This window comes from Cornus florida, unplaced genomic scaffold, assembly GCF_030987335.1.
Source record: "Cornus florida cultivar Cherokee Brave unplaced genomic scaffold, ASM3098733v1 CherokeeBrave_3.0.0_Hap2_Chr11, whole genome shotgun sequence".
NCBI classification, from domain to species: Eukaryota; Viridiplantae; Streptophyta; class Magnoliopsida; order Cornales; family Cornaceae; genus Cornus; species Cornus florida.
In genome coordinates, this window is record NW_026775581.1 from 22,758,716 (window position 1) to 22,778,818 (window position 20,103).

General features: G+C 33.2%; 1 protein-coding gene across 3 annotated transcripts; it reads right to left on the bottom strand.

Moving 5' to 3' along the window:
- Nucleotides 1-8,058: 8,058 nt before the first annotated feature.
- Nucleotides 8,059-10,696, bottom strand: LOC132282751 (uncharacterized). 3 transcript variants are annotated; one of them, XM_059784529.1, is made up of 4 exons: nucleotides 10,506-10,696; nucleotides 9,570-9,824; nucleotides 9,116-9,211; nucleotides 8,059-9,036 (listed from the first exon to the last, which is right to left on the bottom strand). In XM_059784529.1, the coding sequence occupies exons 2-4, from the start codon at nucleotides 9,813-9,815 to the stop codon at nucleotides 8,314-8,316; spliced, it is 1,065 nt and encodes a 354-aa protein (XP_059640512.1). In that variant the 5' UTR covers nucleotides 9,816-9,824; nucleotides 10,506-10,696; the 3' UTR covers nucleotides 8,059-8,313. The 3 variants fall into 3 exon arrangements, with proteins under 3 accessions (XP_059640512.1, XP_059640511.1, XP_059640513.1); XM_059784528.1 differs by having other exon boundaries at nucleotides 9,116-9,247; XM_059784530.1 differs by having other exon boundaries at nucleotides 9,116-9,208; nucleotides 10,506-10,694.
- Nucleotides 10,697-20,103: the final 9,407 nt, after the last annotated feature.

Genomic DNA, 20,103 nt, shown 5'->3' on the forward strand with positions numbered 1-20,103 from the left:
TTTGAACTTGTTAAATCCATTACAGCAAGCCTTGCCTATGAGCACCTTGAACTCATCAAAATTTTCAAAGCTCTCCACGGCAGCTAGCTTCTCAAGTTCAAGCTTATCAAAGTATTCTTTGGTAAGTCTCACTTTCTCATCTTGAAAGCTTAATTTTGCATTAGCCAAGTCATCTTCTTTATTTTTAAGTATAGAAGTAACATCTTCGTATTTAGCCTTGAGGGAAGCTATCTCTAGGGAAAGCTTCTCGTATTCTTTTGCAATGACAACAGAGTATGTACTGCCCTATAAATAAATAGTGGCAAATAGTTAAAAAAGAAAGGGATGCACATAATAAGAGTAAAGTCTCACATGGCTAATTAGATGATGAAATTTCCGTGAAAGCTCAGCTGCCGGTAGGTTCTGCAGTCTGGCAGAGTCATCTTTTACCACCATTTTATGTAACCTATCATTCGCGACACTAGGGTTATCAAGAATCCATTCCTCTTGGGAAAAAGCTTGGTTGGTAGAAGTCGACACCGAACCAAAACTCTCGAATCCCGTAGGAACCCCACCAAATTTACCGAAACCTAAAGATATAGAAGTTGGTTCTAATAACACTCCAGAGCTTGAAGATCTACCCTGATGTTCCTCTCCTACCCTTCGTAATTTTTTGGAAGCAGGAATAGAGGGAAGATTACTTGACCGGACTTGGGCCAAAAGTCTTTTACTAAGTTTCTTAGCTACATAAAATGTAATAAATAAAAAAAAAATTAATGAAAAATTAACTAAAACCAATAAGTGTAGGTGTGGGTACCTTCATTTTTCTTATCTTTCTCTGAAGGAGTGAGAATTTCAATTGAGCTAGTAGCTCTTACGTACAATTGTAAAGCTTCATCAGTCATAAGAGCACTAAAGATCTTCATTGGGTAAGCAAGGGCATTACCTAAGTATTTCTCCTCTTGGGTTGAGAGAACTGGTTTGTCCTTAAAGTTTGGGAAAAGGAATTGTAAGTTGCAATTCTTTAAATGAATAAATAAAATAAATTTCCCTCAAAGTTTAAGAAGTTAAAAAAAAAAAAAAAAAAAAAACAGTGTTCAGTGAACAGTACCTGCGGCACTTTTCCCGAGGGAACAGTGCTAAGGTCTAAAAAAACAAAAAAATTAAAATATTTTTTACTGTTCCAGTGAACAGTGCCAAGGGCAAAAAAAAATTTAAAATTAAAATATTTCTTTACTGTTCCAATGAACAGTACCCGTGGGAATAGTGCCAAGGGCAAAAAAAAAAAAGTTTAAATTTTTTTACTGTTCCAGGAACAGTACCCGCGGCACTGTTCCCGAGGGAACAGTGCCAAGCATAAAAAAAAAAACAAAAAAAAAAAAATTGTTGCACTACCTAAGGGTTAGATATATATATATATATATATCGTTACCTGCAGGATCTAAATTACTCAAAAAACTTAGAAATTTTTCGTACGCACCGGAAATAAAAAAAAAACGACTCTTCCAGCCTTTATTGTTTTTAAGAGCTGCAACAATGAGGAATATCTTCTTCGATCTACACTGGAAGTACCAAAAGTCATCATTTTTCTTGGGATAATAAAAATGCAAGAATTGATTTATTGTTAGGTGACCATTGCCACACCTTCCCCAAATAATTAAACAGTCTATAATAATTCTCCATGAATTAGGGGCAATTTGAAAAGAAGCTATCTTCAAATTGGAAAGTAAATCTTCTACAAATGGATGAATCGGAAAACGCAAACCAGCAGTAAAAGTCGACTCGAAAAAGTATACCTTCCCCAAATGAACAAAAGAACATTTATCCTCTAGTTTGGGTTTGTGAAGGTGAATAGATGAAAGAATGGAATATTTAAATTTTAAATTATGTAAATTATCATCCTTTATTAAGGATTCTCCTTCACGTGGGGGTTGCTTGGAAAAAGCAGTCCTTGGTCTTGACGGGTAATCAACACCAGATTCGCCAGTATAATCAGGATTAAGTTCTTCAACACTTTTAGAATTTGAGTCTTGAGATTAGGATTCAACATTCAAATTATCTTCATGCATAGACATAATGAGATTGTGGATATCGTGAAAACAGCAAAACCATTCTGGAATTACACCAACAACCCGACAGAGACGACTAAACTCAACTACGTATCTCGCAAATTGAGGTTTTGGAGAATCCGAGTAAAAACAATAATAACTACAACGATCCATAAGAAACTCAAAGTCAAGATCCAGCTTAAAGGATTTTAGACAATAAGAAAAGAAAAAAGAAGGGAGGTAAATAAATAAATAAATAAATAAATAAATAAATATATATATATATATATATATATATATATTTATTATAAGAAATCCTTTTTGAATAACAATGAAATTCTCTTGAAAGAGTCCTACTAAAATTTGGAAGGGGATTTGTAGTAAAAATGAAATAAATAAAGTATATATACATATTAATCACTATTTCCTTGGTCCGAAACGTACCCGGAAATAGGGGGCAACTGATAGAGAAAAATAACCCTAACGATAGAGGCAACTAAGTGTTGACCAGCCACCAGACTTCTTCGACTTTACGATAAGAACGACGTTATTCGGTTAGCAAGGATAAGGGAGCTTGTTATTAAAGATAAATCCAATCTTTAATAAACTCAACCGACTATATCAACAAAAGACCATAAGTATAAGATGACGGGAAAATAAGGGATATACAAAAAAATCCTACTTGAACTATTACGATAGCAATTCCTGCTCTAGAAACCCCCACTAATTTGATCGTCGGATGATCTATGGCCGGCACCACACCGGTGTTTGACTTAACCGTCTTTGTTTTGCAGGAAACGGCGTCGTACCATGCTGCGGCGAATTTCAACCCCAACATCACACATTATTCTTCTATGTTGAAAATTGATTTTTATGGGCTATAAAATTCTTTGCTAATGGAAATTGTCGATAATCAACTAATTTTTATTGCAAAAGGACTTTTAAAAATATTTTAATTTTTAAGCATTTACATATACACTGCTATATCAACATATATAGTTATTCATTAGGATTCAACAAATTAAAACACTAAAAAGAAATTCTTACATGACTTCTTCGGAGCCATAATTCATACATAACCATCTAAAATTAAAGCATCATATTTAACTGGAGAAATATACCACTGGAAATGTGTTAAAAAAATAATACAAAGAAAAAAAACCTAGCAAACATGATCTAATTATCCAATGGAGTAAAGATATTACTATTTTAGGCTTGATGACATGAACTGGGAACTCTAATGACTTTTATACGCTTAAAATTGAAAAAAAATAAAAATATTTTTTTATAAATAAAAAAACTGTTTGTCAAATTTGTGAGATTAATTATAGATTTACTTTCACCATTCTACTATTCTTAGTTTTTATAACATCAATTAGCTCAAAAAATTATATATATATATATATATATATATATATATATATATAACACATATATATATCTTTATAGGTAAATCACTATCATATTTTTATCCCTATTATTATTATATAAATAAATAGTATTACTATTTTATCAAATTAAATTAATCTTGTCTTTTTCAATTTAATATGGTAGTCAAAGAAACTTTGTTTGACGATAAAAAAAATAAATAAATAAAATTGAAACTTCCTTTGTCATTTTAAATTTTGCTAACATGTTGGAATGGGTTTGACCCATTTCTAACCCGTCCATATGAGTCCTTACCCATTTATGACCCGCCATTCAAACCCAACTCATTCAAAATTCACCCAAACGTCATAAAACATTGTTAGACTCTATTGCATAATTGTAAAATACTTAATTTCGTTCCAATTAAAAATTTTAAAATAATATTATCAGAGATTCAGAATACCAAAGGTCCAAAATTATCCTCAGACGAACTAGAATTACTAAAATAATCAAACAAGATCACCAATCAAACCGTAATAGAAATATTAAACAATTAATAATAGTGTTACTTTTATAATATTCCTCGAATGTTAATCATATATTAACTAGGGTAAAATGAAAAAAAAAAAACTTTCTAAACTATGGAGGAATCATCAATTAACCCCCTAAACTATTAAAGTTACAACTAATCCTTGAACTATACATTTTTGTTACAGATTGTCCCTTTCGGCAAACTTCCATTCCAAACTTGCCGTAAAGCGATCACGTGACTGTCACATGACCCTCAATATTTAATTTAATAATTATAATACCCTTAAAAGCAAGAAAAGACTTTAATTCCCCTTATTGTGCCATTGCACACCCTTATGCACCTTTTGTCTACACACGCAACTCAAAGACTCCAAAACTACATAGTTTTAGTAAAGGTAAATGGGTATTTTTATTTTTTCGACCAGCTCACTTGCTGGATTGTTCTTAATTTTTTTGTAGTTAAGGGATGTGTTACAACATGCCAATAATTTAGGAAGGTTTTTTTTTGCATTTAACCTTATTAACTATTACCATTCAATTGTTATTACACATTGTTATCAAAGAAAAAAGAACTGTCCTATACAGTCCCACCATTTCTACTGTCACCATTTCTATTGCCTCCTTTTACATGGGCTTGTTTGGCTGGGCCTTACGTTCAATCCCTGTCAATGATCCTGTGGGCTTTAAGTCTCTATTGGGCCACTATGTTATTGCACATGGTTGCATGCTGGTGTCTTCTCAGTCTACTCCGATCCAGCGATGTGTGCCGCTAGGTCGTCCTCGGTTTTCGAAGTGTACTGTGTGGTGTTAGTTTGGGGCCCACTTGTCACAGAGTGTAATGATGGTGCGTGGGAAGGGTGCATCTCCAATATGTTCTCGTGCGTTCGGTTCCTTCTGTTTGGCTTTTATTGTTGATGTCCGATACCTGGATGGGCTGGTGGGGTTGTCAAATGGGCCTAATGATCAGTTAGCTCACATTTTAAACCCAGTCTTGTTCCCTGTGACTCATCATACCTGTGTTACACTGTGTATGCTCCATCGGCTAGGCAATGTTTCTTGTAGGACGTTTTCTTTTTGCAGGTCTTGTGGTTGTTTTGTTTTTGGGTTGTTCAGTTTATTTGCTTTGGTTGTGATTTGTGTGTAGTTGTTCTGTTTCTTGTAGACGGCCTAGGTGATTCTATTGCGAGGAAAAAAAAAAAAAAAACAGTCCCACCATTTCAACCCAAATTTTGGGCTAAATGCATTCCAACCATGGAATGTAACAAAGTGGGATCCACATGCTAGCAAGTTAACAATTTTTAATTTTTATTTTTATTTTTATTTTTTTCCGAAAAAAAGGTTAACAATTTTTTTTGGAATTAAAAGGTAAGCTTAGCAAGTTAACAATTGATATTGCAATTATGAATTTATGTACAGTTACCTCGTGCACATACAGCAATGTAACCTGAAATTAATAATTTTTAAAAAAGAAAAAAAAAAGTATGATGGATTTATATTAGCAGGTTACGAAGGAAAAAAAAAAAAAATCCACTAACGTGCTTAAATTGGTTACGTGCCTAATCATGAAAGATTTTTAAGTTGATTTTAAAATCCAGTTGAATAAATCGTCAATTCTATCATTTTTATTCTTTGAAAAATAAAAGGCTGGGGTTAAAAGCAATCTAATGTTACCAAATAAATTTATTTATTTACTTTTTTTTATTGACTTTAAGATTACCCAAATTAAATGATGAACAAAAAACAAAAACTTTATAACCAATGGAACGAAAATAATGGTGAACAAACGACAAACATGTAATTCATGGCCTGAGGTGAAGGAGTCGGGTCAGGTGAGCTTGGGTCCGAAGAGATTCGGATCTTCTGTGGATAGATATCAGGTACCTTCATTACTTGCCCCCGAATCCCAATGTCAAAAAGGTCGCCTATACCTTCTTTACTAATCATGTCTTATGGGATTGCGGGTCTCTTTACTAGCTACTATTTGTGATCCACAATTTCGTAGAACGTAGGCAGTGGTTATAATCGATTCGATAAAAAAGAAGAAATATTATGTAATTTTTATTGAAGACTTTTTGAAAAAAATTATCGCATCTTCTTTTGATTCCTTATAAAAGATATTTAATAAAAGTTAAAAAGAATATTTACGTTCGTGGTGTCTTTTAATATGGAATAAAATCAAAGGTCGGGGGCTATTTTTTTGACTCGTACTAATGAGAATTTGACTCAACGAGTAAGGAACGAAAAGTTCCTGAATTTGTACTCCAAAAAAAAAAAAAAAACAATCAATTGTGAACTACTCCTTCCATCCCATAATTATTATTTGTATTAGAACTGTGACTTACAAAAATATGCAAGTCACAATTCTCAATGTAGACAATTATTATGGGACCGAGAAAGTATAGAGTTGTTTTTATGGAGTTATGGGTTCTAAGATATCAAAAGAATATAGTCCACAGATCCCACTCAGAGAGATTTCAATTACGGAGTATAAACTTTGGTTCAAGTGTGATAAATATTCTGTGTTCATACAATAGTCAATTAAAGAGAGATCTATCTGACTAGTTACAAAAAAAAGTGAAGTTTTGAGTTCACTAATTCTCATAATATTAATTAGTTACTCAAATTGTCAAAGTTTTTGGGTGTTTCTATGCGCGCGTTGCATATAACTTAATTTCGTTAAACTCCAATGCATAATTCATAAGTTCATGTTGGTGTGACATTATTTCGTTCTAATTAAATGTTTTTAAAATTTATTAGTGAACCTCCTTTGAGTTTAGTTGATTTTTCTCTTGATTTTCAGTTAAAGTCATGAAAAATAATATAATCAGAATACCAAATGTCCAAAACTATCCTTCATATACACCAGAGTTACTAAAATAATCTTAGCAATGGACCAAAATCACCAATCAAACCATAATATAAATACTAAATAATGGAGTTGGTAACGACGCTCCACTATTGTCTTTAGGGGATCCACTCTTATATTTTTCTAAAATAAAATTACCAAAAAGTCCAAACTACTATATCAACAAATATAGTTATTGATTGGGATTCAACAAATTACAACACTCAAAAGAAATTCTTACCTGACTTCTCATAATTCATACATAAACATGTAAAATTAAAGCATCATATTTAACTGGAGAAACATACCACGGAAAGGTGTTTAAAAAATACAAAGTAAAAAAATTACTAAACATGATCTAATTATCCAATGGAGTAATGATATTAGGCTTGATGAATTGAAATGGGAACTCTAATGACCTTTATATGCTTAAAATTGAAAAAAATAAAAAAAAATTTAAAAAAATAAAATAAAAACTGTTTTTCAAATTTGTGAGATTAATTATACATTTACTTTCACAATTCTACTATTCTTAGTTTTTATAACATAAATTAGCGCAAAAAAATAATAATAATTGAAAAAAAAAACCTCAATTAAAGCCCATACTATTATATACATACACATATATATATCTTTATAGGTAAATCACTATCATATTTTTATCCCTATTATTAAATAAATAAATAAATAAATATTATTACTATTTGATCAAATTAAGTTAACCTTTGTCTTTTTCAATTTAATATGGTAGTCAAAGAAACCTAATTGGAAGTGGAAGTTGAAAAGGTGGACAGAGCTTACATTTATATGACCGATTCACAGACCATACTCTAAGTCACATAAAGCGGAAGTGGGAGCGAAAGCGAATTTGAGAGCGAGAGTATGAGAGTGGCATAATTAAGTCATAAACGGAGAGAATTTGAGCAAATGTAAGAGCGGGAGCGCGACATCTATTGAGAAGGATTGTGTTAATTTCACAAACCTTTTGAAATTTTGCTACGTGTTGATTTCACAAACCTTAAGTCCATCAACACAAACCTGAAGTCCGGAAAGGGTAAATACTTTGCCAGAGGTACTCTAGCTAGATTCATGTTAACATGGAAACAATTCCAAATTCTGTTGATTTTTATTATTGTGGATATGCAATATTGAAAAGTAGGCCAGATTCATGTTACATGGGCCAGGTCAATTTCATCCTATACTTGGAACATTTCTATCTTGCGTGTACATGCATTTTCTTTACTCAGTTGTAGTTTACTTTTCAAAGTGTGCAAACTGCAAGTCAGGTTGAAAACAGAAACATGGCATTTTCATTCATGTGAACTTCACTACATTCCACAAAAGAAATTCTACAAAGTTCACAGTTGTAGATTCAAAGTCTGAGCATTATTCATATCCTAATCATTCAACACCTTCAACACCATACCCACACTTTCATACCCACTACTTTCCAAAGAAAACTTTAATCCACAAACAAAAACAGAATGCCAACCACACAAAGAAACCACAGCTTTGACCTTCGCATCTTCAAGCTGAGGAAGTTCAGATGGAAGAGAGTCTGTCCTTAAACCCAACCCAAACTTGCCTAGACTCTTCAAGCGAGTCCACAGCTTTGACCTTCGCATCTTCAAGCTGAGGAAGTTCACTAGATAAGCTTTCCCATTTCTTCTTGAAGGGTTCAGACTCGGTGAGGATTGCATTTGCTACCTTTTCCAGTTCAACTTCTTCTTGTTCAACCTGCTCCAGTTCCTTTTGAATCCTATTCAGTTCAGTTGTCAACGCCTCTCGCTGAGTAGCTAACTTGTCAGCCTGTTCTCTGATCTCTGGATAAGGATCCAGACTTAGTTGAAAATCTTCAAAGGCTTTCTTACTAATTTCAACTTTCTCATCATACTCAACAATGGAAGAGGTGCAAGATCTGACATTGGTAGCAATGGATTGGAGATGGTGCTGTAGTTTGTTCAATGATGCCCTGATGCCCTCAGAAAAATCTGGACACTTCTTGAGAGTAGTTAAAATGAGGGTCAATTTATGGTGAAAGGTCAATACCTCTTCAACATCTTTAGAAAGGTACAGCAACAACTGCTCTTTGGCGACCTTTACTGCATCATCTTCAGAATGACATGGAATCACTGGCACACTCGCACTAGAGGTAGAAGTGGTAGAGGACTTGGAGGCATTGATCGCCTTGTAAAGATTTTCTAAAGCTGGAAGTGCCCTTCCTTTCACCATGAAAGAGGTTGTAGTTGAAATGGAAGGGGTCACCTGAGAAGAACTTGTGTGTGAGAAGTCAAACAAGAAATGTGAAAGGAGGCAAGTCATAAAGTTGTAAGCGCGCACTTGCCTCTGGAAGGGAAGGAGTTGGCGAATCCTTGCCATCTTTAGCAGCTAGACTCTCGGCAATAGCTTGAAGTACCAAGTCCTCCTCTGCTACAACCTGCTGGTCCAGATGAACGTTGAGGAGATTAGAAAAGCCCTACAAACAGAATGTTAATGTTTGGGAATCGTATACTTTCCAACATGCACTTCTATGGAAAATATGGAAAAGGAAAATAACAATACCAGTTTTATTTCTTTGAACAAAAGCTCTATCATTGGCTACATTTTTCCCACAATAGTATCACATAATCCATTTTTAATTCACTAGCTATCAACCTTTTTTTCTTGTTTATATTATTATTATTATTTTTAAATGATATGATGCAGTACAAGAAGAAAAAAACTAAAATTCAACCCACACCCCAAGTGTGATTTTAAATGAAAAACAAGTGAAAGGAAAGTATAGAAAAGTGATCAACCTTGCCATCTTTAGTGGCTAGACTCTCGGCAATAGTAGCTTGAAGTGCCCAGTCCTCCCCTGCTAACTCCTGCTGGTCGAAATGAAGGTTGAGGAGATTATGTCCCGTGGAAGAGCCAAAGTCCTCGTCTTCTAACTTCTGCTGGTCGAGATGAATGTTGAGGAGATTATGTCCCATGGAAGAGCCAAAGTCCTCCCCTGCTAACTTCTGCTGGTCGAAAAGAATGTTGAAGGGATTATGTGCCATGGAAGAGCCCTGCAAGCAGAATGTTAATGTTTGGGAATCATATACCAAACATTATGTGGTGGTTACAGCGGCTGATTTATGTGGTGGTGGTTCAGATTAGGTGAGTCTCAATTTCAAAGGAAAATATATATATATATATATATATATATATATAATTGTCCTGTTTTGAAAATCGTGACTCACATTTATAAAGATTAAAAAAGACAATAATAATTGATGGTGTAAATTTGTGATAAAGAATCAGAGATTAATGGCTCTGATACCATGTTAAACATAAAAGAAAGACAGAGATATACAATATATGTTCTGTATATTGAAGTATGAATAAATCATATACAAATGGAAATATACATAGGCTAATGATCAACAACGGCTATACAATAATCACGGAAACAATAACACAGAGAGTGCCAAATTCAAAAGTTAGAAGATTACTTCAAGAGAGAGATCGATTAGAAGCAAATGTAAAAGAAAGGGAAAAGAAATTGAAGGAGATGATGCAGTACAAAAGTTTTTTTTTTTTTTTTTTTTTTTCCTTCTTTTTTATAAGCAAACAATAGAAAATATTTACAAAACATGCAAATGACTGCAAATTTTTTTTTTCAAATTAAGAAAGCAATGGTAAAGATAGAGAGGTTTGAGTTCACAGAAAGATTAGAAGCAAACATAAAAGGAAGGCAAAAGATTTACCTTTAGCTTACAGATTTTGTTGGATGGTGCTACTAACGTGTTTCAAATCCAGTATCAACACACCAAGTTCGAGTTCCATTTTCTGAGTGAGAAACAAGTACCTAAAAGAAAAAGATAAAGAAAAGTGAATGCTTGCAAGGAAATTCACAAAAGAAGAGAGATGCAAAGTCAGATTTAAGACAGATCCAAATTCAGATGTAAAAGAGAACCAATTTAAAAAGACAAGTAAGCCCAGGAAGATTGGAAGAAAATGGCACAATAGAAATGGCAAATGTGGATTTTCATGTGACGAGGAGAACTTTTGAAAAGCAGTCCATGTCTGCCGATTAAAGAAAAAGCAAAGAGGAAAAAATATTGATTATTGGTATAAAACTTAAATTAATGCAAAAATTATTTAAGATTTTAATATATTTCATTTCAAAAGAAATTAGAATAATACTTGTAGCATATATCATTAACTATTTAAGTGTTACAAGTGAGACTTATCCCACATTCGATCTGAATGAATATTGAAAGGTGTATAAATGATTGGATATGCAACAATACTTAGCACTTAAGTTTGAGTAAATAAATAAGCATTTATCCATTACAGTTTATATCCGGACGTTCCTCTATGCTCCCTAGATAAGTAGATTAGCCCGAACACAACGTCCCAGGGCTAGGGCATAGCGACGTGGATATTAAACCTCCAATTTTTTTATTTACACATATCTCATATTAAAAATCACATTTAAAAATTAAAAACAAAATATGACTATATTTTCATAATCAGATGTAAGATGATAGCCAAGTTAAAAAACAAATGTTAAGGGAGGACCAAAAATAATAAATAAATAAAAAAACTGTAGTCTGTCTAGTTAAAAATACAAAAGTAAAAGTGACAATGAAGCGGATGTGACACGCACGATGTTATGTATACCTTTAATAATTGCATAACTTTAGTGTGGGTCCCACTTAAAAATAATCGGACGCCCACCCACATCAACAAATAAAAATAAGTTATGATAAAGTCGAAAAAACACCTTTTTATTTTTTTATTTTTTATTTTTTTTTAGTGAATGTGAGTGGGGGGATCCACCCATTCAATATTGTGGCATAAGCTATCAGTCTTGGAGGTGAGGCAAAGTGGGGAGCACGAGATTGGACTTGTGGAGCAAGTAAAGGCTTTGTACAAATGTTTAGTCTTGACCTGCGACAGTATAAATGTGTGTTTGCTGAACGAATTTTATAGATATAAAAAACGGAGCAATAAAACTTCTTTAGTTCTTTTCTCAATCATTACTTCTTTTATTTTTCTTTGAGAATCATTTATCTGATATATTAATATAATTATGAAACATTAGCGGTACGAGCTCTAATCATATAAGATTTGAACAAGAAGTTTTTTCTCCTTCTTTCTATTATAATTCTATATATTTTGTGATATTAATTTTGATAAATTGTTGAATTTGTTTACTTTACTGAAGAAAATTATATTTTTGACTCCAATTAAGGGCAAGAAAATCTTAATTATTAATTATTGTTCATAAATTAATTTTTTTACTTAAGTGATGTATGTGTTCGTACTATGGTCGGTTCTACCGCCTTTATTATTTAATGATCTACTAATTATTGTCGATTCTACCGTCTTTACTATCCACTAATTATGGTCGATTTTATCGCCTTTATTATTTAATGATTTATGGCCGGTTTTACCACCTTTAATGTTTAATAATTCACTATGACTGGTTTTATCGCCTTTGTTGTTTAATTATACTGGAATTATAATAGTTCATGTTATGTTGTTGTTTCACTTAATGCCATTTTATTACTAAAATAATGTTTATTTTTATATCATGTTAAATTGTATTCTTATACTGTTGTTACATCTAGTTATTTTGAAAATGTAAAACTTGACAAAGCTGGAATTCGTAACCTTAGACATTTTTGGCAAAAATTATTTATCTTTGATTCTGAATGTTCAGATCCATTTAGTTGCCATGGGTCTTGGAAACACAATTAAAGAAGAAAATAATGCATCATTACAAGATAAAGCGAATGCCATGATTTTCTTTCGTCGCCATATTAGTGAAGAGCTAAAAACTGAATACCTCACTGAAAGAGATCCACCGAGTTTGTGAAAAAATTTGAAAGAAAGATATGATGATAAAAAAACAGTTGTCCTCCCAACAGCTTGGGCTGATTGGCAGCAACTGCGGTTGCAAGATTTTAAAACTGTGCTTGAATACAACTCTGTCCTATTTAAAATCAGCTCTACATTAAAATTGTGTGGTGATACCATCACTGATGAATTTATGTTGGAAAAAATATATATCACATTTCACGTCTCGAATGTACTCTTACAACAATAATATCGAGAGCGTAGATTTAAAAAATATTCAAAACTAATATCATGTTTACTTGTGGCTGAGCAAAATAACGAGCTTTTGTTAAGAAACCACTAGTCTCGTCCTATCGACACAGATCCCCGAAACGTATGTTGCCTCATCTTGTGGATGTGGTAATAGACATGATCGTGGTAGTAGAAATGACTATAACAATGAATGGCCGTGGTAAAAAAAACTACCACAATAATGAATATAGTCGTAGTAAAAATCACTCTTATTACTATGAAGGATATCAATCCTCAAACTTTCGCAATCAGAGATTCATACTATATCCCCAAATGAGAGATTATAATAAAATGAAGCATGTAAAAGAGAAGGATGTGGCTCAATGTAATACCCCTATATTTTAAAGGAATTATTTATTGAGATTCATTACTTTTATTTTATTAAAAATGATTTGTTTGATTTGACTGGAATTATTTGTTTTTATTTCGTTTTATTTAATTAAGTGCGTAGATTAATTGTCTTATTTTAATTAAATTATATTTCATAATTATATTTGTTGAATTAATATGGTGTTTGTTTTGTGGAATGCTATGATTGAATTGTTTCTTTGATTTGTGTGCATTTAAGCTTGTGTGATTTTATTGTGAATTATTTGTATTTAATAGGTTTAATTTAATTATTTTATTTATTTAAGTTAATTGGTTTGGGCTTAAGAGTAGTGGGACCAATGGATGTAGTCTTAAGCTTGAATGAAGCCTTCTTGAGTTAATTAATAAAGGCACATGGTTATGAAGATATTTAAATAATTATCTTTGCATAATTATATATATAATTATATGTATATAAATATAATTAATTATGGAAGGATATATATATATATATATATATATATATATATATATATATAGGTATATATGATTTATTTAACTAATGATTATTTATAGAAGGAATATATATATATACTATATAATATATATGTGTATATATATTTATTATTTAAAAATTATTATTTTTATTATTTTATTTGGTAGTCATAATAGGAAAATGATTTGGATTTTAATATGTATAAATATATGCATAAGACTTTAGAGTTGAAAGTTTTTACGTTAGAAAAATAAGAGAGGCACAGAAAAAAGAAAAAGAAGAGCTGACAAAGAGGAGGCCGGATCAGAGAAATAGGACGTCAGATATGGAAGAGACATTCGAGTTTTTCTCTACTTCTCCTCTTAAAACTCATAAGCCTTTCACCTTGATTATCAAAATTATATTTTTGTTTCGTTGATTAAAAATAATTTATTAATCGGATTATATAAGCATGTTTATTCTTTGCAAAATTATAGATTTAAACATGTGAAGATATGTACGTATTGTTATAATAATTTAATTTTGTATGAGTAGTTATGTTAATTAAATTTCATGATTAATTAAATTAAATAGATCTTAATATAATTATACATGTTCATTTATGCCCAAAACAATAAATAAAGCTTTTGGAATTTTTCTTGGTTTTTTTGAAAATTTTCTGGAATTATTTTATATATTCTCGAATTATTTTAGAATTTTTTTTAATATTATTCTGTTATATATATATTGTTTATATATACTGGGGTGGGTATATAATCGGCGCATCAACTAAAGGGCAGGGATTCGGTGCGGCGATGTGCACAGTGCTACGGTGTCCCCCAAATTATGACCATATGATGATCTTGCTGGACAATGGAATGATTTAGTGCAGACGTGTGTATAGGAGAACGGTGCGCACGCTGATCTAGGCCGTGGGTGGAGTTGATGAATGGTGGGGTAATCTAGTGTGGTGCGGCATGGCATCTGGACTGTTGACGCGGTCTGGTCAATGAAAGGAGTAGTCTGGTACGGTGTGGCTCACCATATCACGGAGTACCAACCAATGAGGAGAAGCCAGCACAGTAGAGGGACACATCAGGCACGTGAGGGAACGTGTACGCCCCTGCCAATCAATAGAAGTGCGTGGGTTGGTTTGGGTGTGTGTGGCAGCGCGTGGGGGACTCGGTCATTTTCCTTCTTTTCCTTTTTCTCCATTTTTATTGATAATTTTTTTTTTCGTTGAAATTTCCTTTTGCTTAACCTCACTCTTCATGCTCGGAGTTGATTTTTGACTGCACCTACTTTCATTCTTGTTGGTTTTCTTGAAAGGTGTATCTTTACTTTTGGAGAAAAGCTCGCAAGTCGTTTCTTTTTCCCGTAGGGGCGTGGATGAAAAGACTCTTTAGAAACATTCTTGTTTCTTGGGGTGTTTTTCATAAATATCTTTTCAAGATATTTTAGTTTAGGGTTTTTTAAGAAAATATTTTTTGAAAAATATATTCATTTGGGGTTACATATGCAGTTATCCTTTTGTGTAAGAGCCTTTGTGCAATTAATGAAAGTTAATTGCTAAGTGTCTCTTTGGGGCTTGAATCCTGGTACGGGATTTTCACATTTCGTCAAGTCGTGTACTCTTAGAATTGTCTTGCTGTCGAACCCTACAGTTTTTGGTTTTTCGGCCTTGGTTAGCGTCAAAATTGTTTGGGGCATATCTCTCTACTCGGGACTTCTTTCATTTTGGTTTTTTTTTGTTGACAGAGTTTTTCCGTTTGAGCATGTCTGCTCAAATTCCACTTTTTCGGACCGAGCGGGACCCATTCGGGGCACTTTTAGGGTTTTTCTATAAATAGGGGGTTATAAAATGAAAAATCAAAATTTCTCATCTCTTTCCCCTCTCTTGGTGGGATTCAATGGCAGCCCAAGGGTCTACTACCTTCTCTCATCCCTTTTGAACCTCCTTCATTTAATAAAATGTCGTAGTGCTTTAGTGTTTAATGTTCACCTTGACGAGGCCTTCGATTCCAATCGATTGGAATCCCGTTATGGCCATTTTTCGAGTTCGGGTTTGAGACCAAGTTAGGATTTTGGTGTGACTCCTTTGGGGTTTATTGTTTGCCTTGTTGTCCCCGACAAACCCCAAAGTATCGTCGGATTTGGAGCGGTTTCATTTTGGTGGCTTTTGAGATTTTCATCTCAAATTGAGGTAGGGGATGTCTTAGGTTCATATTAATATTGTATTGATTGTTTTGATAGCTTATACAACTTGTACGCATGCCTTTGTCAAAGTTTTATAATTTAATTTAATTATTTTCTATGTTTAAGATTTAATTCTCATGGTCGTATACAACTTAGAATTAAATTGTGGCGTGCTAGTAAATTAAGTGTTGGTATGTTTATTAACATATATTAAATTAGGATTATTTGAATAAGAATTACTACTTTTATTTAATAATTTTCTTTTATGGAAGTTTAATTCACATAGTTGTAACTAGCATGAAATCAACTTGTAATGTGAAATTAAAATAGGCCTTGGTATTATAATGACCTGGTCATTTTCCTTCCTTTCTTTTTTCTGAAATTTTACGGATAAATTTTTTTTCGTTTAATTTTCTTTTCTGAATTCTGTTTCTTGTCACATAGTGTCATCCTAGGTGCTTGAAATTGGTTTCCGAGACTCTTTCGTGTGGATTGACAACTTCCTTTAAGGACCGAGTCATTTCGCATTTTCACTTTTCGGACACTATTCACTATTTCGTCTTTTTCCCTATTTCGTCTTTTCCCCGGTTGTCACTTTGTTGGCAAAACCTCACCTTTCGGAGTTGGTTTTTGGCTTCACGTATCTTCATTCTAAGTGGTTTCCACGAAATACGTATCTTTACTTTTGCAGAAAAGTACTCTAGTTGCTCCCGGTGTTCATAGGGGTATGAATGCACAGTTCTTTAGAATCTCTTTCTTTTCTTGGGGTGTTTTTCATAAACAGCTTTTGAAGATATTTTATTTTAGGGCTATCTAAGAAAATATCTTTTGGAAGATATTTTCATTCTGGGGCAGTTTTGCAATTAACCCTTTTTGTAGGGGCCATTGTGTAATTAATAAAAGTTATTGCAAAATACTTTGTTTTGAGCCTGGATTCTCGTATGGGATTCATTTTCACATTTTTTCAAGTCATGTACTCTTAGAATTTCCTTCTGGTCGTTTTTCTCTAGTTTTAGGGTTTCTGACCCTAGTTGCTGCCGAACTTGTTTGGGGTATATCTCTCTGCTCGGGACTTGGTTTTCGATGCTGTTTCTTCCGTTGTTCATATTTTCTCATTTTGAATCTTTTTCATTCACAAATTTTTGCCGTTTGAGCGCGTCTGCTCAAATTTCACTTTTCCGGACCCGGCGGGACCCTTTCGGGGCACTTTTAGGGGTTTTTTTTTTTTTTTTTTTTTTTTTTTATAAATAGGAGACTTAAAGAGAAAAAGTCAGATTTTCTTCTCTTTCTCCTCTCCCTTGGCCGGCAGCCATGGCTGCCAAGGGGCTACCACCCTTCTTCTTCTTCTTTTTTCGGCCACTTCCCTCGTGTAAAACTGTAATGACCCGGTCATTTGCCTCTCTTTCCTTTTTCTTGAAATTTTACGAATGAATTTTTTTCGTTTAATTTTCCTTTCTGAGCTCTGTTTCGTGTCGCTTAGTGTCATCTCGAGTGCTCAGAATTGGTTTCTGAGACTCTTTCATGTGAATTGACAACTTCCTTTGAGGACTGAGTCATTTTCGCATTTTTCGTTTTTGGACACTATGCGCTATTTCGTCCTTTTCCCTATTCTGTCTTTTCCCCATTTTTCACATTGTTGGCACAACCTCACTTTTCAAGCTCGGAGTTGGTTTTTGACTTCACGTATCCTTATCGTGAGTGGTTTCCACGAAATATATATCTTTACTTTTGCAAGAAAGGACTCTGGTTGCTCCCGGTGCCCATAGGGGCATGCATGCATAAATCTTTGGAATTAATTTCATTTCTTGGGGTGTTTTTCATAAATATCTTTTGAAGATATTTTATTTCAGGGGCATCTAAGAAAATATCTTTTGGAAGATATTTTCATTCTGGGCCAGTTTTGCAGTTAACCCTTTTTGGAGGGGCCATTATGCAATTAATGAAAGTTATTGCAAAATGTCTTGTTTTGAGCCTGGATTCTCTTACGGGATTCATTTTCACTTTTTGTTGACTTGTAAATTCATAGAATTCCGTTCCGGTCATTTTTCTCCAGTTTCAGAGTTTCTGGATCCAGTTGCCACCGAACTTGTTCAGGGCATAACTTTCTGTTCGGAACTCGATTTTTGACGCTGTTTCTTCCCTTATTCATATTTTGTCATTTTGAATCTTTTTCGTTCACAAAGTTTTGCCATTTGAGCATGTCTGCTCAAATTTTACTTTTTCGGACCCGGCAAGGCCTGTTCGGGGCACTCTTTGAGATTTCTATAAAAGGGGGGTGAGATATTTCATTTTTCATCTTCTCCCCTCTTCATGCACGACCTGGAGCTCCCATGGCAGCCCAAGGGGTGCTGCCATCTTCTCTCTCCTCTTTTGGTTCACTTTTCCTTGATGGAAAGTCTTCAGCCTTAACGTTTGTTGTTCCCCTCGCCGTGCTCTACCTTTCCCCCTTATTAGAATTCAGTTTTGACAATTTCTTGAGTTTGGTTTTGAGGTCAAGTTATGATTTTCATGGGGCTTCTTGCGTATTCTTGTTCACGGTGTTGTCCCCGACAAAACCTCTCGGTATCGTCGAATTCGGAGCACTTTTATTTTGGTGGGCCTTTGGGATTTTCATCTCAAATTGAGGTAGGGGATGTTTTAGGTTTAAATTCTTGTTATATAGCACGCTTGTGATGCTAATACTACTTGTTTGCATGATTAAATATAAAATCTAGAGATTTTATTATTTATTTTTCTTGTACGGGATCTAATTTTCCCAGTTGCTCATGACTTGGTTTAAACATGTAGCATGATTTTATATTACCCCTTGATATGCTCATTGTCGTGTATTAAAATTGGAACATTTGAATAAGTATTAAAGATTTTATTTAATAGTTATCTTAGGTGAAAGATTAATTCACATGGCCTTAACTAGCTTAAAATCAATATGTGTTAGCATATTAAATTAGGCCTTAGCATGCTCTCCAACATAGTTGAATTTGAAAGTGATTGGAGGTGTTTTGAAAATTACTAATTATTAATTAATTTGCCCCGAGTGCACTATTCACTCTATTTAAATTTCAACTTGATATTCTTGATTTACATGCCATATAGCTTCACACATATTTGATTTAGAATATTCGGTTAGGTCTTGAAACCTTTTATTTAATTAAATTCCATATTTAAGATTTAATCCTCATGGTGATATACAACTTGGAATTGTATTGTGGCATGCTAGACAATTAAGTTTTGGTATGGTTGTTCACATGTATTAAATTGGGATTTATTGCATGAGAATTGCAACTTTTGTTTTATATTTAACTTTAGTGAAAGTTTAATTCACATGGTCTTAAATTGAATGAAATAAGCTTGTAATGTGATATTACATTAGTCCTTGGCATGTTCTCTAAGATATGTTAAATTGAGAGCATTTGGTTAAGTTTGAAAATCTAGAGATTTTAATTAAAAGAATTAATTAAAATCTATTTTGTGGTCCCATTAGCTTAATTAAGATTTTAACTTGATATTTGTATTGGCCATGACTTGTTTACTAGTATATATTAATTGTGGACCATTTGAAGTTGCTTTGAATCCTTGGTAATTAAATTAGCATGATTTAATTAAAGTTCTACCTTGTTGTTCCAACAACCTAATTGAGTTTTAGAATAGATATAGGTGATGACCATACCATGTCCTTTAACATGTATTAAATTGAGGTTATTTGAAATTGAATCGGAATCTAAAGAATTTAATTGTGTTGATCTATTTAAATTCTATCAATATGCTCCATGATCTAGTTGTGTTTTAGAAGTGGTTTCTATATTTAAATCATGGACTTGGACTTGTTGTATATTCATTTGGTTATGTTTTGAACATTGGATAACATAGTTGTTATGTTTGTATTCATGAGAATATGTTTTCCTTATTGAATATATTGTTGCCTTGTGTAATGATTTGCACACTTCGTGTTTAACATCTTTCATGCATAGCGTGTAACGAATCGCACACTGAAGATTCGACATTCATCATATCATATTAGTTGTGGATTTGGAGCGTGTGTTGTATAGGTTTCCAAATTTGGTTGTGCTTGGTAGATAGTTGATTATCTTGCATATTCCTGTTGATATATGCGTTGTTGCACAACTTGTTGATTTTGGAAACTTGGGGATGTCATTGTTTGGCTATGGCTAGGACGTGGTTCTAGTACGGGGGGATAGTCCCTCTATATATAGTCTAGTGCACACATA